Source organism: Haliotis cracherodii, unplaced genomic scaffold, assembly GCF_022045235.1.
Source record: "Haliotis cracherodii isolate W230 unplaced genomic scaffold, xgHalCrac1.p SCAF_26, whole genome shotgun sequence".
Classification (NCBI taxonomy): domain Eukaryota; kingdom Metazoa; phylum Mollusca; class Gastropoda; order Lepetellida; family Haliotidae; genus Haliotis; species Haliotis cracherodii.
Window position 1 is genome coordinate 4,629,184 of NW_027266282.1, and position 25,033 is coordinate 4,654,216.

At 42.8% G+C, this 25,033-nt stretch overlaps 1 protein-coding gene across 2 annotated transcripts in view; it reads left to right on the plus strand.

Annotated features, from left to right (window-relative positions):
- Positions 1-9,647: 9,647 nt before the first annotated feature.
- Positions 9,648-25,033, plus strand: part of LOC139472979 (alpha-galactosidase A-like) — a 32,055-nt gene continuing 16,669 nt past the window's right edge. For both annotated transcript variants that reach the window (XM_071255472.1, XM_071255473.1), the window contains exons 1-5: positions 9,648-9,877; positions 10,997-11,171; positions 14,275-14,449; positions 14,563-14,654; positions 23,952-24,113. In XM_071255472.1, coding sequence (XP_071111573.1) covers positions 9,723-9,877; positions 10,997-11,171; positions 14,275-14,449; positions 14,563-14,654; positions 23,952-24,113 — 759 coding nt within the window. In that variant the 5' untranslated portion in view covers positions 9,648-9,722. The remainder of the gene's footprint in view (positions 9,878-10,996; positions 11,172-14,274; positions 14,450-14,562; positions 14,655-23,951; positions 24,114-25,033) is intronic.

Sequence of the window (25,033 nt, forward strand, 5' to 3'; positions counted from 1 at the left end):
GACATGATGCCAAAAGGTTATCTAACCAATCAGCTCACTTTTCCCTTTCAACAGCCAATGAGTTTAAAACTTATTTCTAGATCTAATGCATGCGTACATTCGTTTGTGCTTCTATTTTCAACTGTCGAGTTGAGTTGGGAAAACGTCTATGTGTGTGTGTGTGTGTGTGGTGTGTGAAAAAGGTGCCCTTTTACAATATGACACGTACCAATCGTTGCTGTGAACAAAGCCTTTAGTGAAACCAAGAGCAACTTCCTTCTTGTCTCTGTCATCAACAGAATAAACAGAAGGGTTGCTTCTTGCAATGTGTGTGGTGTGGTGTGTGTGTGTGTGTGGTGTGGTGTGGTGTGGTGTGGTGTGGTGTGGTGTGGTGTGGTGTGTCGTGTGGTGTGTGTGTGTGTGTGTGTGTGTGTCTGTGTGTGTGTGTGTGTGTGTGTGTGTGTGTGTGTGTGTGTGTGTGTGTGTGGTGTGTCTGTGTCTTGTGTGTGTGTGTCTTGTGTGTGTGTCTTGTGTCTGTGTCGTGGTGTCTGTGTCAAATGGCCTATCAACCAACACATATGAATGATTAACAGAACCCATAGATGTCAATTCTGTGTTTATTTCCGGATTTATAAAGTAGATAAAGTACAGGGATAGTTACATGGCATAGTCTGATGAGAAAGATTGTAAGTGTCATAGCGCAGAAAGGGATTTTCGTCCTGGAGGTCCATACTTGGCTGAACTCCTCATATACAACACCAGGTGTTTCTTTAGTGTTGAGCTTTTAGTGTCAGTGGGATGACGCTGTTTAAGTTCAGTGGTGTGCAATATCTTGGTGTATGTTTTCACTATGTGAACAAGTCCTGTTTTCTTGTTGTAACTCGGCATTGTCATTGAGGTTTATATGTGATCGCTGAGACTGACAGAGGTCAACTAAAGGCGTGACACTTGAAGTGAGGGGTTTTCATCATTCTTGTTCACTCAGTTCATCCTCCTCTTGAGAAGCATCAGATTCCATGTCACTGTCTGCTTCAGTCATGTCTACGCGAGTCAGAATATCATGATGGGTTTCATAAACGTTTGATCTTGTCTTTTATTAACGTTTGTTCAGTGCTCGGATCCATCTCCTTCAAGCTGTCTAGGATGTGTTGGAACAAGGGTGCCTCTGCAAAATAACGGGTAAACTCAATGACACAGTTCAACGTGTTTGCCAAATCATTTTTCCACACAGTATGTAGTTTTCTTTCAACCCATTCCTCCGATTTTCCTTGTTGCCTGTAGTTTTTCTTCTTGAGCTTCATGTCGTGTAGGTTCCTGTCATACACCCTATTCCATATACGCTGTAAACCCACGTTTTGCCACTCGTTTGCCTCGAGGTCATGCCATTTAGATTTAGTATTAACATCACCACCCCCTTTCTGCATGGGCAGCTCTTCGTCACTATCATCATTATCGTATCGTACACGTTTTCTCTTAGGCTTAAACTCGTTTTCGGGGCACCATGTTTTGATATGTTTCTGTAAATCATGCATGTTATCTATCAAGATGCCACAGTCAGCGCAAGCAGTGTCCATGGTGAAAGGTCCCGAGTCCTCACTGGAAGTGGATGCTGTCTCCTCGTCAAGATCGTAAGGTGTTTCTCCTGCAGAAGATCTTTCTTCTGGTATGTACTGCTTGGATGGAAGTTCTTGGACCATTTGCTGCTCTGTTGATGGAGAGCTCCCTTTTAACACCTGCTGATGTGAACCAATCAGTCATGATTGACCGTTGTCAATATATTGGCATGGAATCTGTTCTTCTCACTCGTGTCAGGTTTAAGATCTACTGTCAAATGTTCATAAGGCGTTTCAACAGCCTTTTCATAAAGAGTCATAAATTTGCTGATGTCTTCAGGCAAAATTCTTCTGCCAAAACATTTCACCTGCTGTCTATCCACGGGTGAATTGAAAAGTGTCACGTAATGGGCATTCAAAGCAATGTCACGTGATTCCTTGCCTCTCAGGAACAGGTTTTGCAATAACAAGAAGATAATGACATTTTTGTGGTGTGAAGTTTGAGTAAACAGTCGGGAAATCCGCATGTCATTCTTGGCCTCAGATAAAAAAAATCATCCAACACCATCATGTTCTGGTTACAGGCATCAAAGTACTCGTCATCCTCGAGACTGTAAGGTATCTCTTTCACAAACTGTACTTGGGGTAGAGTTTTAAGAATGGTACACAGTGTAAGACCATATGATATTGTTTGGTCGTGGATTGATCCGTCCTCTCTGAAGTATGTTATAGACAAACACACTCTTGCCACTCCAACTTGGACCAACGTTCACTGCATTAGCTGGAATTGTAAACGTGAAGGCTCCATTTGAACTTTGCTGCTGCGGTGGCGGTGGCGGTGGCGGGGGCGATAGAAGTGTTGGCTTTTGTGTCGGAAGTGTTGGCTTTTGTGGAAATACCAGGGTCGATGACTCTGGAAGGGATGTAGACGATGGTGGCGGCGGCAGCGACGGTGTAGATGATGTCATACGAGATTCTGATAGTGTTATCTGGCTTATGGGTAGACTATTCACATCTTTCCTGCTATGAATAAGCCTCTTGTGTCTGAACAGAGCATCCTTTCTGGACAATGTTTTACCACATTCCTTGCAAGATACCCTCCCATTCATCATGAGTAAGAATTGTCATCTGTCCTATGAAACAGCTGCAACACTTATTTTATACACACTCCTTCATACAGGCATTGATGTCGTCAGCTTGCTGATGTGAAAAACAGTGTCAAAGGAGTCATGTTCCCACACTATGTGTGACTGAAGATGTATTACGACAACAGAGCACTACTGCAGTCCATCAGAGTTGTCTCCATTTCTTCTGTGGTGGTTGGGTTCTTCCTGTTACATTCAGCCTTTACTCTTGCCTTTTCTCGTTTGATTATAGCTTCCATCTGAGACAGTATTTTTGTTTGTAGCTTAGGTTTAGCCTGTCGAGAGGCTTTTGTCTTGACGTTCATCTTTTTGATTGATTTGGATTTGGTGCGTTTTCTTTTCTTTGCCAGTGGAGGAACGCCCCTTCCTGTGAATAGGTCACCAGACTCGAAGATATCCACTGATTGTCTCTGATTTTTCCTATTCGTCTTCATGTTTTCTTACAGTGATGTCCGACCAGCAGCAATACTTGAATGTAAATGAAACTTGCAAGAAGCAACCCTTCTGTTTATTCTGTTGATGACAGAGACAAGAAGGAAGTTGCTCTTGGTTTCACTAAAGGCTTTGTTCACAACAACGATTGGTACGTGCCATATTGTAAAAGGGCACCTTTTACACAAGATACACACACACACACACATAGACGTTTTCCCAACTCAACTCGACAGTTGAAAATGGAAGCACAAACGAATGTACGCATGCATTATATCTAGAAATAAGTTTTAAACTCACTGGCTGTTGAAAGGGAAAAGTGAGCTGATTGGTTAGATAACCTTTTGGCATCATGTCTATAATTAAAATTTAAAATGATTGGTTCTGTTTTATTATCTTTGATATCATACTTTTATGGTTGTTCTTTATTAATACATGTTTGAAATTTTTAACTGGTTCTTGCCGTGAATAGCTGGAAAATTGCTGATGCGTCGTAAAACAATATTCATTCATTCATTCTGGTTTATTCATGTGAAGATATCAACCCTGACTACATTCCACATAGCTGGGATTCCTAAAGAATTCTTCAACCATGACATTTTAACAAAGGCCGCCTTCTTGACATTCTTACCAAAGGCCGCATTCTTGACATTCTTAACATGCATGCCTAATGACGCCGTTCTCATTGTGACGTCATGCATGTCTATTAGCATAACAATAGCCTCATGAATATTCATAGGGTGCCTTCCGCGGAAGGCGCTGAACCTCCACATTATATACTACTGAGGTTTATTCAAGTATAAAGGATTAAGTGATTTATACCATATATTGGCACGTAATTACACAGTTGGCAATCGTATTGGCTCAGTGAGGCCATCTTCCTGATTGACTGACTATAAAAGTCCAGTTTCCACCCTTGCTGAACTAGGCTGGACTTTTTTAGTTGAATTTTAGCTGGCTAACGAGCCTATTCTTAGTCCAATCAATACAACGTAGCGAAATAGAAATCCGTCTCAAAAGCAACATGGCGATTGGTCGATTGCAGGATTTGCAAAGCATGTGTATGGAAACTGTTTGGTGAATAGGAGGGACATAGAAGGACCTTATCTCCTAATAGCCACCGAAGTCGCTTTGACCGAGCCACGAAATTCCAGCCTTGTTCGGCAAGGATAGAAACTGAACTTATATAGTCAGTTAATGCCTTTCCCAAGGGAAGATGTAATACATACAGACAAACATAGTTAGGAAATGTTAAATACAGATACTCGTAATGAAAGCTGATTTTCTGGCAAAGTTGGGTATTGAGATGACCCAAGCCTGGTACTTACATAACAAAGCGTTTCAATGATGATGACATGTAACTTGTTTATTTTGATCTGTACATTCATTAAATTAATGATATAGAAATGAGCATGACAATGGTATTTATGTATTAAATACAACTATTACTACTACTACTGTAACTTCTACTGCTACTTCTACTGCTACTTCTGCTACTACTTCTACTACTACTACTACTACTGCTACTACTACAACTGCTATTACTACTAATGCTGGCGCTACCACTACTACTACTACCACTACTCCTGCTACCGCTACTACTACTACTACTACTACTACTAATGCTGGCGCTACTACTACTGCTACTACTACTATTTCTGCTGCTACAACTACTACTGCTACTACTACTAATGTTGCTACATCCACTACTACTACTGCTACTACTACTTCTATTACGACTACTGCTACTACTGCTACTGCTTCTTCTGCTAATGCTAATGCTACTACTGCTTCTACTACAACTACTGATACTTCTGCTACTGCTACTATAACTGCTACTACTACTACTACTGCGACTGCTACTACTCTTCCACTTCTACTACGACTACTACTACTACTGCTACTACTGCAGCTTCTACTACCACTACTTCTGCTACTATTCATGCTACTTCTACTACTATTGCTACTACTAGTACTACTACTATTGTTACTACTGCTACTACTACTGTTACTTTTGCTACTACTACTTGTACATGACAACTACTGCTACTACTTCTACTACTGCTTGCTACTACTACTGCTACTACTCATGGTACTACTACTGCTTCTACTAGTACTACCACTACTATTATTGCTACTGCTGCTACTACAACTGCTACTACTACTATTGCTGCTACTACTACTACTACTACTACTATTGCTACTACTACTGCTGCTACTACTACTACTGCTACTTCCACTACTACTGGGGGCAAGGGGGGCCCAGTCGTCTATGGCGCCGCGATTTGCTGTGCAGAGTTGCCTCCCTATGGCACGGCAGAAACCTATGATTGTGGGTTCGAATCCCGATTCGCCCCGATTGTGTTTCTAATTTTGTCAGCACCATACCCGTGCTCGTGGGTTTCTCCGAAGTGGTAAATGTCTGAGACCTGCATCACTTCGGGCTTTCCTCCCACATTAAGCTGACATGCCGTGGTGTAAGTGGAATACTGTTAAAAGCGGCGTTAAACTCAGCTCACTCTCACTCACTCACGACTACTACTACTACTACTACTACTACTACTACTACTACTACTACTACTACTACTGCTGCTGCTGCTGGAGCTGCTGCTGCTGCTCCACTACTACTACTACTACTGCTACTACTGCTATATGTGTGCAAGTATTCGTGAAACATAAGAAGCATATCAAGACGCCGGGATTTCAACATTACGATAATGTGAAGGAGATATTATCTTAAACTGGCACTTCTTCTAGACGAATTCTTGACTATATTGTACGTACACTTCAGTGACTATTGGGTCAGATAACCTTCCTGTAATATATACACTCTTCAAAAAAAGAAACGCACAGGTAGATTTTTAGTAAATTTATTGTACCTAATAAAGTCTATATTTTTAATTTAATATCATAGATACAAATATGAAATTGTGGAGCTCAATAGTCACATGTTGTCGTTGTACAAAGGCATTGACAACTTTTCATTGTCATGTCACATAAGGCCACAGGGTGGCGCTTAACTCAGTATCTCGTGTGACCGCCCCGGTCAGCAATCACGGCTCTGCATCTTCTCGGCACTGACTGGATACGTGTACGAATTCTGTCCTGCGGATTTTTTTGCGCCATTCTGCTCGTAGCGAGTTGGCCTGTTGTGGGAGTGTCTGCGGTGTGTTCTGACGTTGACGTACACATCGATCGAGTTCATCCCAGAGGTGTTCGATTGGGTTGAGATCTGGAGATCTCAATGACCAGGGCAAATTGTTGATGGTGGCATTATGAAGGTAATCTACCGTGACACGAGCTGTGTGCAGTGGGGCGTTGTCCCGTTGAAACAGCTCCCTCTGGCGTAAATGATTGGAAGAAGGCGAAGTTTAAGAATTTGATTCATGTAGCGATTTGCTGTCAGATTTTCCTGAACCACAACCAAGTCAGATCTGGTGGTGTAGGATATGGCCCCCCCTCACCATGACACTACCGCCACCGAATTTGTCGAATTCACGTACACAAAACGGGCAAAACGGGGGGCACGGGTGGCCCAGTCGTCTAAGGCGCCGCGATTCGCTGTGCAGAGTTGCGTCCTTTGGGCACGCCAGACACCCATGATCGTGGGTTCGAATCCTGGTTCTCCCCGATTATGTTTCTAGGTTTGTCAGCACCATACCCGTGCTCGTGGGTTTCACCGAAGTGGTAAATGTCTGAGACCTGCATCACTTCGGGCTTTCCTCCCACATTAAGCTGACACGCCGTGATATAACTGGAATGCTGTTAAAAGCGGCGTTAAACCCAACTCACTCACTCACTGAGGCAAAACGCTCATTTCGACGACGATAAACACGTTGTCTTCCATCTCACCGGTGAGGAAGAAATCGTGATTCATCGCTAAACCACACTCGTCTTCAGTTTCTCAAATTCCAAGGCTGTAAGGTATGGCACCAACGCATGCGTCGCTGTCGATGGATCTGTTGCAAAACAGGGACGATAACTGGTCTTCTGGGTCGGATTCCAGCCTCGCGAAGATGGTTCCTGGCAGTCTGGTCCGATATCCTCCTCAAACCAGGGATGCGTCCTGCAGTCTCCGTAGCTGTGGCATCACGATGACGCAAGTGGAACAGTCTTATGTAGCGATCCTGTACAGGGGTGGTAACTCTTGGTCGCTGAAGTGGCGTGCAACAGAAGACTGCGATTCCCCTCTTTGGATACGTCCTATGGCGATGTTCCGATCGGCAGTGCTGAGTCTCGGCATTTTCGAACTTGAATAATGTTGACAACTGAATGTCAAATTATTGGCTTATGCTTGCCTTTTTATAGCCACTTACGAATGACATAACTTGCTCGTGTATTTTGCATTACTGTTTTCCTCCATGACATTTTTGAACAAGTGTGAAAGCAATGCCGTTTAAGACATTGCAAATCGACAATGGTTGCTTTTTTGACGCACCGTTTGTCGAATATCAGGCCACCAACATTTTCCCAATAACATATATCCAATTTATAATTCGTATTTTTTGTGTAGTCAGGTTCAATGAACTACATACTACCTGTGCGTTTCTTTTTGTGAAGAGTGTACTTCTACAGCGATTTTACTTGTGTTTGCATCATATGCCATATTTCTATGATTTTGTATATTTGAGTAGACCGGACATCACTTTTTACATTCCAAATACAATTGTTTTCCATGCAAACAATGTGATGTGTGTAACCTTAATAGTTGTATCCCTCTCTATCTCTCCAAAGTTGACTTAATATTTTGCTGGTTCGAATCCCTACCCGGGGTCCCCATTGGGGTTCATATGCACCATGTTCAACCGATCAGACAAGGGCCATAACTCGATGACCTATTTACCCCTTACCTACGGGAAAGCCTGGATAGGTTGAGTTTTGACCTGACAATTACCCACTGACCCACTGTCGGCCCACTGACGCGTACCATTGTGAAGAAAGGGGTAGCGGGTGGTCTGCGACAAGAAGTACGATGGGTATGTGCGTGTCCTGTCTGGGCTAACAACGGGTTCTAGTTGCTAGTTCAATGGCACATTATAGTACTTGATGATGGGATGTGATCATTCGACGATTCCGCGCCTTATTTGAGCTTATGTAATTACACCGAGGTATTATAACCCTATGAATACCCCATTAACCCTTGTAAAAACCCGTATATCATGTGAATACCCCGTTTATCCTCGTGAATACCCGTATATCCCTGTGAATACCTCGTTTCTCCCTGTGAATACCCCGTTTCTCCCTCTGAATACCCCATTTAACCCTGTCAATACCCCGTATACCCATGTTAATACCCCATTTTAATCCTCAAATACGCATTTTATTCCCGTGAATACCCCTTTTACATTCGTGGATACCCATTTTATCCCAGTGAATACCCCTTTTATCACCGTGAATATCCCATGCTTGTCGCAAGACGTGTTTGAGTAGGGCCGTGTGCTTGGAATGATTGTGTGTCTTCGTGTACCGACGGCGACGATCATTACACATGCCCTTATTTGCCGATAATATACAGGCTGCCGCGATAATATTGACTGCGTCACAAATCAATTAACAATTAAACCAAATACAAAATTCAAAATCTGATTTTTCTGATGTTCAACGTCGTCAGCGTCGGGTAATGGGATCCTGTTTATAGAATTTGATCCATATCGTGCGTGCTTGCCCAAAGCATGCACATGATTATGATTCTGGGTTTATACACAATACCCGTGCTCGTTGGTTTCACCAAAGTGGAAAAAAAACATCTGGTATCGTGTTACTTCTGTCTTTCCTCTCATGTTATCCGGGAACACGTCAGATAACTTTTATACTCTTCAACACCTTCGAAGATCCGGGTTAGAATAGGTCTTCATCATCCCATGCTTGCCATGAGTGGCGATCGGGTGGTCAGGCTCGCTGACTTGGTTGATACATGTCATCGTATCCAAATTGCATCGATCAATACTCATGATGTCAATCACTGGATTGTCCGGTCCAGACTCAATTGTTTACAGAACGTCGTCATATAGCTGGAATACTGCTGAGTTAAACACACAAACAATACTCTTCAAAGCGGCCCTAAAACCAACTCACTCACTCATTTGTTGAGGTCGACCTATTATTGACTGCAATGTGTTGAGACAGAGATCCATGTATTTTTTAATAATATGGAAATATCGCATTGTCAGCGAATTCTGAGTTGTTATTTTTCATACTGGCAACCCTTTTGATACAAATTTGTCAAAATGGTCGAAAAAATTAAATTAGGTTGTTCTGTGCAGTTGCGCATGAGATACTAAATACAACAATGTCATTGTACGGGTTCGAATCTCATTCACCGTGTTTCAAACTCTTTTGTGCGTTTTTATTGTGCGTCAGTACAAAAATAAACATTCGGCTCTGGGTATTTTCCTGACCATTACTTCATACATTTGTAAGACACATCTACACTACAGGGGACAAGAATAATCTAACGGGTCGTCTCTCTTTGTTATCAGTGTAAACGGGCTATCACAGATAACCAAAACGGTCATCAAGCGGGCACATTGTACTCGGACATTGTCTGCTCTCACGCGCATACGCGTAGCTGTCTATACGGCGCATGCATACAACTGTTCTATGACGTGCAGTGATGAGGCTACCACTCTGTGTTTGTGTGGTTGCAGTATTCAGACTGACCCATGGGCTGGACAACGGTCTCGCTCTAACGCCACCCATGGGCTTCCTGTCGTGGGAGAGATTCAGGTGTAACGTGGATTGCAAGCGGGATCCTGACAATTGTATCAGGTGAGTTATCAGCTTAGGCGGGGTGGGGGTGGGGGGTGGAGGGGTGGGGGGTGGGGGGTTAGGGGGTTGGGGGGAACGGAATGTTTAACTGTTCATCCACTGTCAAGGCGCAACTTTTGTTTTTTACTTGCTTAACCGGAACTTAAAACTTGTGTTTATTTGTTGTTTAACGCCGCACTCAGCAATATTCCAGCTATATGACGGCGGTCTGTAAATAATTAAGTCTAAACCAGACATCATCATCATCATCATCATCATCATAATATAATAATAATAATAATAATAATAATAATAATGATAATTCCTAGTTTGTTCCAGATTCGATTATTGAATTAACGTTGAATCTATCTCCCTCGGCGGAGTGTGTGTGTGTGTGTGTGTGTGTGTGTGTGTGTGTGTGTGTGTGTGTGTGTGTGTGTGTGTGTGTGTGTGTGTGTGTGTGTGTGTGTGTGTGTGTGTGTGTGTGTGTGTGCTAGTCCGGACTCATGCCGATTTATAGTGCATGCCGCAGTTTAACATGAAAACGCCACTCAGTCACAGTAAACTGACTCCTAGGCGACCAGTCCTTGTTTCATCCCCTTAATGCCGAGCGCCAGACAGGGTAACAACAAGTACCATATTTCAACGTCTTTTGGTATGAACCCCGGACCTTCCGCTCTCCGCATGGACGCTCTACCACGAGACCACGAAGGTGGTCTTGTGACCTATGGAAAAATCGGTATAATTTAATTTTTAATGATTTTAATTTGACCTTTTAAATAAACTGTCAGGAATGATTATATTTTTATAGTGTTTCCATGGGAACAAGCCACACATAACTTGGGTTACTGGCAAAGCAATGACTAGTATCCGTCGTGGCAACCTGTTAAACTCTTGGTAAACATTTATCAGTCGCTGAGTTGGCCCGGCATGGAAATAAGCCGCCATGTTTTTTGCCGGTGTGATAAGGCTCCTCGGTATAAGGCCTAAAACTGGAACTATTTTGTTCTACATTGTTGATTTATGGGTCCGTCGGACCCATAAACAAAAAAACAACGTTTCACAACACATGAAAGAAACTGATAATCTTTTCCCGTTTTTTTCCCAGTTGCATATCTTTATTTGTTGGTTGCCATGCAGTGAGAGGTTATACAGAAGTATCGCCGACGTCATGGTGTCGGACGGCTACCGTGACCTTGGTTACGTCTACGTCAACATCGACGACTGCTGGTCAGCCAAGTCACGTGACCCACAGGGAAACCTCCAGCCAGATCCTGACCGCTTCCCGAGTGGAATGCTGAATTTGTCGACTTACGTGAGGTCCATTTCCAGTTGTTATGGTCGGTCACAAATCTGGAAAAAAATATGTTCTAACACCTCCGACGTGTTGCCCTGCAGGCCGTCGTCATATAGTTGGCAAATTGAATAGTGGACATATTTCCAGACACAAATGTTTTAGAAGTCAGGAAAATATTTAGCATAGTATGCATATCAATTATCTATGACTGAGAAATGATTTTAAGCATTGTGAAACGTTTTCACAGATCAACTTGGTGCTTACCATACCTATTGCTGTATAGCCTATCATCAGAAAAATGGCCCGTGAAGATCCGGGGTAGAATAGGTCTCCCGCAACCCGTGCTTGTCCTAAAAGGCAGCTATGCTTGTCGTAAGAGGCGACTAACGGGATCGGGTGGTCAGGCTCGTTGACTTGGTTGATGCATTTCATCGATCCCAATTGGGTGGATCGATGCTCATGATATCAATCACTGGATTGTCTAGTCCAGACTCGATTATTTACAGACCGCCGTCATATAGCTGGAGTGCGGCGTTAAACAACAAACCAACCAACTAACCAGACCAGACGTGCATGACGTCATAGCATAGATGATTGAGTATTATTTCGATTTTCTTTTCAAAGTGAGGAGCTATACGTGTTTATAAAATATCCACTCTATTTAATTCTAAAACAGAAGGTTCTCTTCGATAACTAGCTCGATTCTGTAAGTTAAAATCGAAGCGTTTTATGAAATCCCAAAAGCATGTGACCATGTATATCAAGTTACTAGTTATGTGTTTAGCATGTTTGTTTATGTCCGTGTACATATTGTATGCATTCAATATACATGTACCTCGTATACCTGCTCTGTTCTCACAAAAAAAAACCCATCTGACTTGTGTAGCGTACTATTAAGTGATGCCATCCAAGCCTCCCACCCCCATCCCCACCCCATGCCATCCAAGCCTCTCACCCCCATCCCCACCCCATGCCATCCAAGCCCGCCACCCCCACCCCCACTCCATGCCATCCAAGCCTCCCACCCCCATCCCCACCCCATGCCATCCAAGCCCGCCACCCCCCATCCCCACTCCATGCTATCCAAGCCTCTCACCCCCACCCCCACTCCATGCCATCCAAGCCTCCCACCCCCATCCCCACTCCATGCCATCCAAGCCCGCCACACCCATCCCCACTCCATGCCATCCAAGCCCCCCATCCCCACTCCATGCCACCCAAGCCTCCCACCCCCACCCCCACTCCATCCAAGCCTCTCACCCTCATCCCCACCCCATGCCATCCAAGCCTCCCACCCCCATCCCCACCCCATGCCATCCAAGCCCGCCACCCCCACCCCCACTCCATGCCATCCAAGCCTCCCACCCCCATCCCCACCCCATGCCATCCAAGCCCGCCACCCCCATCCCCACTCCATGCTATCCAAGCCTCTCACCCCCACCCCCACTCCATGCCATCCAAGCCTCCCACCCCCCATCCCCACTCCATGCCATCCAAGCCCGCCACACCCATCCCCACTCCATGCCATCCAAGCCCCCCATCCCCACTCCATGCCACCCAAGCCTCCCACCCCCACCCCCCACTCCATCCAAGCCTCTCACCCCCATCCCCACCCCATGCCATCCAAGCCTCCCACCCCCATCCCCACTCCATGCCATCCAAGCCTCCCACCCCCATCCCCACTCCATGCCATCCAAGCCTCCCACCCCCATCCCCACTCCATGCCATCCAAGCCTCCCACCCCCATCCCCACTCCATGCCATCCAAGCCTCCCACCCCCATCCCCACTCCATGCCATCCAAGCCTCCCACCCCCATCCCCACTCCATGCCATCCAAGCCTCCCACCCCCACCCCCACTCCATGCCATCCAAGCCTCTCACCCCCATCCCCACTCCATGCCATCCAAGCCCCCAACCCCACTCCATGCCATCTAAGCCCGTCGCCCCCCTCCCCCCCCCCCCCCCACAATCCCACTCACTCCATGCCATCCAAGCCCGTCTCCCCAACCCCACTCCATGTCATCCAAACCCCCAACCCCCAACCCCCATCCCCACTCCTTGCCATCCAAGCCTCCCACCCCCATCCCCACTCCATGTCATCCAAGCCTCCCACCCCCATCCCCACTCCATGCCATCAAAGCTCGTCGCCCCCACCATGCCCCCACTCCATGTCATCCAAACCCCCAACCCCCATCCCCACTCCATGCCATCAAAGCTCGTCGCCCCCACCATGCCCCCACTCTATGCCATCCAAGCCCCCACCCCCACTCCATGCCATCCAAGCCCCCCACCCCCATCCCCACTTTGTTGCCATCCAAGCCCCCACCCCCACTCCATGCCATCCAAGCCACCACCCCCATCCCCACTTCGTTGCCATCCAAGCCGCGACCCCCATCCCCACTCCATGCCAACCACGCCCGTTGCCCAAACCCCAACGCCCACTCCATGCCAACCACGCCCGTTGCCCAAACCCCATCCCCACTTCGTTGCCATCCAAGCCCCCACCCCCACTCCATGCCATCCAAGCCGCAACCCCCATCCCCACTCCATGCCAACCACGCCCGTCGCCCAAACCCCAACTCCCACTCCATGCCACCCACGCCCCCCCCCCCCACCCCCCCAACTCACACACACGCTGATGGTCATCATTCTCATTGATACCGACTCAGCCCTACAGACTGTCTCTCGGTTCAAGCCAGGAGATTGGAAAGCGTTAATGTAAAAACAAAGTAACTAAACTTCATTGAATCTGAAGTAAAGACAAATGAATAGATATTTAGGCCGGTTTTTGTATTCCAGCAAAATCACATAGGGAGATGTGGGAAATGAGCTCCAAACATTGTAGGGAATTGAACCGTCGACGTGACGAGCAAACGGTTTAACAACCAGACCACCTCACAACGAAGAAGTGAATCTCGAAAACAAGATTGCATTGATTACAAAAACCCACGATCATAGAATTCCAGTACACCTAACGGAGGCATCTATGCACTGTGGATTGTACCGCGTTTGAGGACTGGAGCAACTGTGTCCACCAGAGGTTTATTTGTGATTGTTAATAGAGGTCGGTACAGCATATATATGCTCACATCCAGTCCGTTGACCTTCTGTTTCGTTATAGATGCATTCACGAGGACTGAAGCTGGGCATCTACGGAGATGTGGGGACTGAGACTTGTGGTGGTTATCCCGGAAGTCAGAACTTCTTGCAGCAAGACGCACGCACCTTTGCCAAGTGGGGAATAGATCTTCTCAAGTTTGATGGTTGCCATAGCAGTCGTGAGAACTTGGCCAAATGTAAGATGATAATAATGATAAAAAATTGACGTCCATACATTTCCCTCCCTTTTAAGTATCACTTCTAAATGCCTTTCAAAGACTTGATCATATTAATTGTTCCTTTTATTTAGATTATCCAGAAATGAGCAGACAACTTAACCAGACTGGTCGGTCCATACTTTATTCTTGCGAATGGGCGAGTTACGACATACTTAACACCGAGGTATGACTGAATTTTGCTATTCATTATATTCTTGAGGTAAAGCCAGTCTTGTGGTTAAGTCGTTCGTGGCGATTGTGTAGCATTGCGTGCAATTTCATTAAAATCAGATCTAAGTTCTCTAAACAAAGATCTGAGGACATCCCATTACGGGTTACGTCAGAACGACCTTCCGCGAACTTTGTTGTTTAGCACTAGAACAAGATATTAAGACAGGACAACTAAATAAACAATATACCACAGGCATCTTCTTAGACTTCTCTAAAGCTTTCGACATGGTATGGCACGATGGGCTAATACAAAAACTTAAAAAAATAGGACTCAAAGGTCAGATAATAAACTACATCCAGGACTTCCTAAACAATCGTAAAATAACCGTGGGTATAGACCAAACTCTATCGGACCAATGTCCCTTAGAAAATGGCACTCAACAGGGCAGTATCCTCAGCCCCACCCTCTTCAATATAATGATAAACGATCTTTTCGAGGGCCTATCCCCTAAAGTAAACACATCAAAATTCGCGGATGATGGAGCCATCTGGATCCGCACTAAAAGCATGAAAACGGCCCAAAATTTACTCCAAAAATCTCTTAATAAAATACAAAAATGGGCTGACAAATGGGGCTTCTCCCTTAACTCAGAAAAAATAACAGGAATAGTATTCAAACATAAAAACATGAAACCCGCCTCCCCAATCCTCCAGCTAAACAATCAAACAATCAAATTTAAAAAACAAACCAAATTCTTAGGACTTATTTTCGATGAACATCTCACCTGGGATGCTTACATCCAAAACCTAACAACTAAATGCAGTAAAGACCTAAACACCCTAAAATGCCTAACTGGCTCTAACTGGGGAGCCTCCAAAGATACCCTCCTCTCCCTCTACATATCACTAATTAGATCAAAACTAGACTACGGCTGCGCCATATACAACACCCTAAACAACTCTCTATCTAAAAAACTTGACTCAATACAATATCAGGCTCTCAAACTAATTACACACACCCAACATGGCACCTCCTACACCTCACCTCAGGCCTTAACAGGAGAAATGCCACTAAGTCTACGCAGGGAACAGCTAAGCTTAAATTTCTGGGCCGCGTCCCAATCAAACCCTCTCATCCAAAACTTAATAAACCAAAACATCAGCCCCAAAAACCAAGCTCTAGCTCGTAAACACCCCTTACTTACCCCAATATCCCAAAGAATAACAAACTACCTAAATGAACACCAAATTAAAAATCTTAAACAAAACTGCAAACAATCAAATATCTTCACCCCTAAACTTAAAATACCTAAAATAGACACAACACTAGCTAGCCAAATAAATAAACAAACCGACCCAAACATAGCGAAAACTACCACACTAGCATACATACACGAAAATTGGCCAAATTGGTGTCACATCTACACGGACGGATCCTCAGATCCGACCTCCAAACACACAGGTTTCGGAGTCCATACCACACAAACCAACTACAACCACACAATCCTTCCGACTCCCAAACAACCAATCAATATTCACGGCAGAACTACTGGGCATGGCCTCAGCCCTCCATAATCAAGAATCCAAAAACCACAAAAAAAATCCTAATACTTACCGACTCCCTAAGTGGACTGCAAGCCCTCCAAAACAAAAATACCAAAAACCGACCTAAATTAATAAATCAAATACTTAAAAGCTCCAATGACCTAACTAAGGCAGGCAAACAAATAACCTTCTTGTGGATACCCGCCCACGTAGGAATATACGGTAATGAAAACGCCGATAAAGCAGCTAAACTATCCCTCAAAATCCCAGAAATAAGCTTAAACTTACCCATCTCAAAATCAGAAATTAAAAGTGTAAACAAGCAAAAAATCACCAAAAAATGGCATAACCTATATCTAAACTCAAATAGCCAAATCAAAAAGTGCTCAGCAAACCACTAACCAAACCAAAAATTCTCCATCCATCAAAAAAATCGACAGAGTAATCACTAAACTCCAAACAGGACACACTAACCTAAATAACCACCTAAAAAACCACACACACTCTACAGGAAACTGCCCACACTGCAAACAGCCAGAAACCCCAGAACACGCACTCATCCACTGCACACACTACCTAACACATCGAACCGCATTACAAACCACCCTCAATCTAAACAAGGCTCTCACTCTAGAAGCAATACTAAACCCACAAAATAAACTAGAAAACTTCAAGGCCTTAGGCGTATTCTTAATCAAAATGGAACTAATAAAACGCATCTAAAAACACAATAACCTACCAAATCAAAATCACATAAACCAACAAACATCCACCATACCCAGCTCCCTTAGTTCTCCTCCCCAACCCCATCGGCATCTATTCCAAATCTCAAAATTCCCAAATTCTATATAAGCAACCCCTAAAGCCCCCCTCTTGGCTTGCACAGACCACTTTCGCCCCTTTCGGAAACACAAATTAAATGGCCTGGCCGGGCCCGTGTGCGAAATACGCATCAGTCGGAAAGCGCACGTTAAATCTCAAAAGTAAGTAAGTAAGTAAGTAAGTAAGTAAGTACTATCCATCACTTGCTTGATAAAGGTGTTAGGATCTACACCGAAACGTCGCACTAATTATAATGAAGAAGTTGTTCATCCATAGAACTTGTCTTACTTCATCATACCAACTTCTAAATGCCACTTAAAGAAGTTACCTCCTCCGTTCAAATGTTTAGCCCAGGGAACCGAGAGATAGACGATAATTTTGACGGAATCAGTCGTACGGGCCGTAACTGATGTTCGGAATACCCCGTTTTAACGTTCTCGAGATTGCATGATTAGAAAACACATTCCGAATGTCACTTTCATGATCTGGTACGCATTGATTGGTCGGATGAAAGGTCGTTTTGACGTGACCCGTAATTGGATGTCCTCAGATCTTTGTTTAGCGGCAGCGAGAACTAAGATATGATTTTAATGAGATTGCATTACGTTTTAACGGTTTACTTCCTACGTTATTTTGGTTTTATTTCATAATACCCACATCCGGGATAGTTTGGTTTAAACATTTTCGTTGTATACAAGTGTCAGAATAAACGCCGAAGTTATGCTATTCTTAGGGGTAGATGTAGGTGTGGACGTGGAAGTAGATGTAGAGGTAGTGGAAGGTGTGGATGTAGCTGTAGATGCAGAGGAATATGTGGATGTAGGTGTAGATGCAGAGGAAGGTGTGGATGTCGAGGTAGATGTAGCGATAGGTGTGGATGAAGGTGTAGATGCAGAGGAAGGTGTGGATGTCGAGGTAGATGTAGCGATAGGTGTGGATGTAGGTGTAGATGCAGAGGAAGATGGAGAAAAATAGGCGGAAAAATTGGTGGAAGTGGGAGTGCGAGCTCGCAACAAAAAACCGAATTATCAGATCAATTATTCGTTCGTGTCATCCTACATTCATCTAAAAGTTCCGTTGTGCACCAGAGAGCTAATTAACCCCTGCAATGGGCATTGGAACAGAGCTTTGGCGGGCCCGTATCGGCAACTTCGCACAACCATGTGGGAAGGGTGGACGACGCCATCTTGGTCAGTATACCCCATACACAACATGGACAGACGACCTCGAGCTCCGGTATCGAGTTGTGTGCACAGTGCTAATCTTGTTAAGCATATCAGTAGTTGCTGCAACAGTGTATCAAACCAGTTGTGAGGCTGTTCTGTCACATGGCAAGGTATGCATTGGCCCCACATTGCACGGACTCCCTCGGCTAATTGCCAGATGCGTTGAGAAGGTAAACATTGACTTTGAACAATTTGCTAGTAGCATTTTTCTCACTTTGTGTGGCGATATAGAAGTAAACCCGGGCCCAAATGATAGCGATAAAAATCTAGATACACAGAAGCTACAACGAGAACTTTTGTCAGAAATTAGAGCGATGAAGACTGATATATCTAGCATGTCGAAAGAAATTAAAGGACTACGGTCCGATACCAACAAAGTGAATGATTCACTTTGTGAGATTAAATCGGACTTAGAATGTCTAAAATCATCATATGATATTATGAGACTTGATATTGACGATGTGGCTGGAAGATGAGACAGACTTGAAGACAGGTCACGTGACGAAAGTGTTATTAGTGAATTGAAAGATGTGCAAGAGAGATTTGATTATGTTGAGAACGAACTGGATAAACAGGAACAATACAACAGAAAGAACAACGTGATACTGTATGGCATGTCAGAGATGCCCCATGAATCTACATCACAGTGCAAGGAAATGGTGTGCGAAGTATTAAACAATAATTCTAAATCAGGTGATCCACAAATCAATCATGATTCCATTGCAGCAGCGCACAGATTAGGATCTGTGAGTTCCGGATCAGCAAGCAAGTCTCCTCGGCCAATGATTGCTAAGTTCATTTATGTAGAGGACAAGGTTTGGGCCTTAGGTCTCAGAGAAAATCTTAGAAAGAATCTCATCGGTATTTCTAATGACCTTACCATGAAACAGCGTAATGTGCTAAAGAAGCTCAGAGAGAACAATAAAGTGGGCTACTATAAATATGGAAGGCTGGTTGTTAAAGAAGGTGATAGTCATTCTACCTCGAAAGATGGATCTGCAAATGAGTCTACTAATGTTCATGGAGGTGGTGATACTAGTCGCACCAACGCCAACAGTGGTGACGAAAGTCGTAGACGTCTTAGATCTCACGCTCAGCACCCCCATGAGGAAGAATCCAGGAAATAGGGGTGTGGCCGAGCCCATGGTGACGTTTGTGACAAGTGTGCACAAAGACTAAACTTTCTTTTTTGGAATGTCAGCGGATTGTTGACAAAGATAGTGGACAACAACTTCATTTCTTTTGTCGATACATTTGATATTATTGGACTCACAGAGACTTGGGTAAAAGACATTGAATTTGTGGATGTATTCACAGATTACATTGCTTATAATGTAAATGCTATCAAAACTGCCCAGTATGGACGTTTATCAGGCGGAATTTCACTATTAATTAGAAAATCATTAAAATCTTTTATAAAGTATGTGCATATTGGTGAAAATGCGGTATTCATTGCATTTAATAAGTCCTTATTTGTTCATGAAAAAGATATCTTGTTGTGTTCAGTTTATATTAACCCAGATGGGTCGTCATGGTATGATAGTAAGAACTGTAGATGTGGTATCACTTTATTTCAAGAAGATTTATTTGATGTCCTGCAGAAAGTGGGCGATGTTGATATAATTCTTGGTGGCGATTTTAACGCTCGGACAGGCACAGATGTGGATTTTGTAAATGATGATATAGCCGAACACTTAAATATAAATTTCTTTGATTTTATGTGTGATAGTCTCAATATTACTAGGCATTCATGTGACAAAAAAATCAACAAGTATGGCCGAAAATTGTTGGATCTCTGTGCAACTTTGAATCTGAATATATTGAATGGAAGAGTGGGTCGTGATGCAGGTACAGGTGATTTTACCTATATCAGTTCCACAGGAACAAGTGTGATTGACTATATTATTGCTTCCAGCAACCTGTTTTCTTTGTGTGATAGCTTTAATATTGTTTCGAGAGGGGAATCCCCCCACTTACCGGTCTCATGTTCATTTCAATCACGTGTTCAGTCGGCAGCACATGCAGAGAGGCAAGAAGCACGTGCTGGTGCAAGTGCCAGTTATAAATATATGTGGGACACTGACAAGCTGTCTGATTTTAGGGACAACCTTATGTCACCAGGTATTTTAAATATGTTAATATCATGCTCTGATGTAGCTATGACTGATATTGATGCAGCTATAGACAAACTTACCACAGCTATATGCTCCGCAGCTGACTGTATGAAAAGGGATCTGTCCATAAAACCGAAGTCACAACCTTGGTATGATAAGGAATGTGTTTACTCCAGGATGGAAAGAGATAGACTTTTGAAAGTATTCAGACAACACAGGGACAATATATCTCTTTAGAACTTTATTACAGCCCGTAATCTGTACACAACTATTCTTAGGAACAAAAAGAGACTGTATGCTGAGAAGATTAGAGTTAAATTATTGTCACACATTAATAATGCTAAAGATTTTTGGAGAATATTGAGAGATTGTTTATCATCTAGTAATAATATATCACCTATATCTACAGTCATGTGGTATGAGCATTTTAATGATTTGTTTAATAGTTCTGTTTATTCGACAGACCCACATGAAGATGCTGGTGAAGTGGACAATGAGTGTTTTGATGACGTTGTTAAACCATGTGGAAATACCTTAACTGATGATGTCTCTAAGAATATTTTAGATTCACCTATCTCCCGAGAGGAAATATTAAAAGCAATTTCACAGCTTAAATGTTCAAAGTCTACAGGGTTGGATCATATAATACCAGAGTTCTTTGTGGCTGCTCAGGATATTTTAGTCCCATATATTGAACTTGTCTTTAATATTATTTTTGACACAGGTAGCTTTCCACATTCTTGGTGTACTGGCATAATAATTCCATTACATAAGAAAGGTGATACCTCCTTACCCAATAATTATAGAGGAATAACTTTATTGAGTGTATTTAGTAAACTTTATACTTCAATTTTAAATAACAGGCTATCCTTTTGGTCCAGTGCATATGATAAAATTGTGGAATCCCAAGCTGGTTTTCGGAAAGAATATAGTACAATAGACAACATTTATATTTTACAAGCAGTCATTCAGCGTTATTTAGCAAAAAAGCATGGCAAAATTTATGCATTATTTGTAGATTTTAAAAAGGCTTTTGACCTTGTTGATCGGTCTAAATTGTGGTCTATATTAATGCAGCAGGGTGTATCCACCAAGTTTTTACTTTCTTTAAAGTCTATATATAAGTGTGTTAAGGCTAGTGTAAGGTCAAATAATATTTTCTCTGAAGAATTTCATTGTCCTCTTGGCTTAAGGCAGGGATGCGTCTTAAGTCCATTATTATTTTCTATGCTTATAAATGAGTTGGCAATGGATATAGAATTATCTTGTTCAACAGGCATACAGCTTCATCCTGAACTTATTCAACTATTTTTGTTATTATTTGCAGATGATGTTGTTTTGCTTTCTGACACTGTTTATGGTCTCCAGAAACGTATTGATACGTTCAAATATTTTTGTGATACCTACCATTTGTGTGTTAATCTGGAAAAAACTAAAGTCATTGTTTTTAAAAAAGGTGGTGTTTTATCAAAGTATGAGAAATGGAACTTTGATGGTTCCAGTCTTGAGTGTGTAACCTCGTACAAATATTTAGGTTTATCTTTTACAAGAACTTTATCATGGGGTAAACATGTTAAGGTTGCAGCACTACAGGCTAAGAAAGTACTATGTGGCATACTGAAATCTCTGTCCAACTTTAAGCCCATACCCTTTGATTTATTTTTTAAAATATTTGATACCAAAATTAGCCCAATTTTGCTATATGGAGCAGAAATATGGGGTCTGAGTCCTGAAATTTGTAATGATATTGAAAGTATCCACATGATGGCTTGTAAGCGCTTTTTAGGTGTTAAGGTCTCCACCTCAAATCACGTTATAAGAGGTGAATGTGGCCGATATCCTCTATACATTTATGCTTATAAAAGAGTTGTTAAATATTGGTGCAAAATTTTGAAAATGCCAGAATCTAGATACGTAAAGAAATGCTATAATATGCAACTGCAAGCTGTAAGTAATGGTAAAGTAAACTGGGTTTCCAAAATTAGACACATAATTGTGTCAGCAGGATTTGGTTTTATATGGGATCAACAGTGTGTTGCAAATATACCTTTGTTCATAAAGGATTTTTTTGTGAGGCTAAAATTATCGTACCAACAAGACTGGCATTCAGCTATACATGAAAGTTCGAAATCATATTATTATTCTTTGTATAAGCAAACATTTGGTGTTGAAATGTATATTACAAGGCTATCATGTGATAAATTTAGAAGTATTATGGCACGTTTCAGATGTAGTTCTCATCATCTAAGAATTGAATCAGGTAGACATAACAAGGAACCTAGAGAAGAAAGAGTTTGTACTGTCTGTAAACATGGTTATATCGAAGATGAGTATCACTTTATTTTAATTTGTGATTGTTATCAAGCTTTGAGGTCAGAATATATATCCTTGCATTATTATGAGTTCCCGACAAGACATAAGTACAATTTTTTAATGTCATCTACCAACCCATTTACTGTTAAGAAACTAGCCATGTATATTCTGAAAGCTATGAATCTAAGGCAAAGTCTGTTGGGATCTCCAACTCCCATTACCACACTGTAACCATTGTATCATGGGCCTATGGCCTACAATACATCTGAATAAAGTGAATATACAGAGGAAGGTGTGGATGTCGAGGTAGATGTGCGATAGGTGTGGATGTAGGTGTAGATGCAGAGGAATGTGTGGATGTCGAGGTAGATGTAGCGATAGGTGTGGATGTAGGTGTAGATGCAGAGGAAGGTGTGGATGTCGAGGTAGATGTAGCGATAGGTGTGGATGTAGGTGTAGATGCAGAGGAAGGTGTGGATGTCGAGGTAGATGTAGCGATAGGTGTGGATGTAGGTGTAGATGCAGAGGAAGGTGTGGATGTCGAGGTAGATGTGCGATAGGTGTGGATGTAGGTGTAGATGCAGAGGAATGTGTGGATGTCGAGGTAGATGTAGCGATAGGTGTGGATGTAGTTGTAAATGCAGAAGCTGTACATGTCGAGGTAGATGTAGAGGAAGATGTGCATGTAGAGGTAGGCATAGAAGCAGCATATCACTAGTAACCAAATTTCCAATTTGGATTGAGGGTCGCTCGAACGTTCTTATTAAATGAAACGCATCCATACTGGACACGTCCAATTCGTTCCGTGTGCCAAATACGCAGGAATCTGACGAGATCGTCATCACTCAAGGAATGAGTGAATTTAGTTTTACGCCGATTTTAGCAATATTCTAGAAATATCACGTCGGAAGACACCAGAAAAAGGGCTTCACACATGGTTACAATGTTGGGAATCGATCCGGGTCTTCGGCGTGACGAGCGAACGCTTTACCCACTAGACTACTCCACCGTCCCCAATCACTCTTGGACCGATAGCAATCAGAATGTGGTGGTTACGACATGTGATATGAAGCCTGTTGATTGTATGCCACCATACCCCGACGGTGATGATCGTTGCTCATATTATCAGAAACTGATTGGAAGGATGCTGACCCAGATTATGTACAGGTCGCCGTGATATAGATGGAATATTGTTGACTGCGGTTTAAACCAACATTCATATTTTATAAACAACTCACTAACGTGTCAGTTTTTGACACTGCACAATGTCTGTTTTGTTGTTTCATCTAGCGCATGTATGAAGCCAACAAGAAGTACTGCAACACTTGGAGAAACTTCTTTGACATCCAAGACAGCTGGCGGAATGTACTAGAGGTCATTATCTATTATGGGATAGATCTTGGCAACTTTTCTGGAGTAGCTGGACCTGGTGGCTTCAACGATCCGGACCAGGTGAGCTTCGTGATGACGGCTTCGTGGGCAAGGTGCTTATATCAGAAAATGTTTCAAAATAATGCGAAAATACAGCAGAAAATGTTTATAACGAACACGGATATAACATCCTAATGGTTATAACGATATAACATCCTATGGTTATAACAAACTATTTAATAAGTTTAACTGCTTTACTGAATACTATGGTATGATATTCACCATCATGTACTGTTCACGGGACCAGCGAATTCTGTAGTCAACTGAATTTTGCACCGCATAAGTACGGACGCCTTTTCAACATAATATCAAGATAATAAGTTGAAATTTCAAGTTATCATTTTGAAATTTCAAGATGATTATCCTGAAATTTCAAGAAAAATAATGAACCAATGGCCCTAAAAGGCTTCCATACCAAAGAGACTTCAATATCATGATTATACCTCCATGTCAGAATGATGAGATCTGATTGGTCCACGTCATCTTTATGTAATACTATGTCTCGTGCATCAGTCGCCATGGGTGAATAAAACAACGAATAGTTATCTCATTTTCAATTCACTACACCGAGAGATCAGTGAACGTCAGTCAGAATCCATCGCGATCAGAGATGAATCAATACTCACACCCGTCAAGAGCGGCATCAACGGCATAAACATTACTCCCAAAAGCATCTGTTTCGGCTGAGGATCGAGATCCTTATTCTCTGGCGTGGACGTTTGATGTGTATTTCAAGCAACGTCTAACGGAGAGGTGCGAAACTACCATTGTAGCTTACACCGAAAAAAGTACAATTTTTGTTTACACCTAAAAAAACAACAATTATTTTATAAGTTATCCTCAATTTACCATTTATGCAGTCAAGTGTTAATTCAAACTCAACACGGTCGAATGTGATATTTATTGTCTAACTTGAAAATCGGAATCTTTCGCACTTTAGG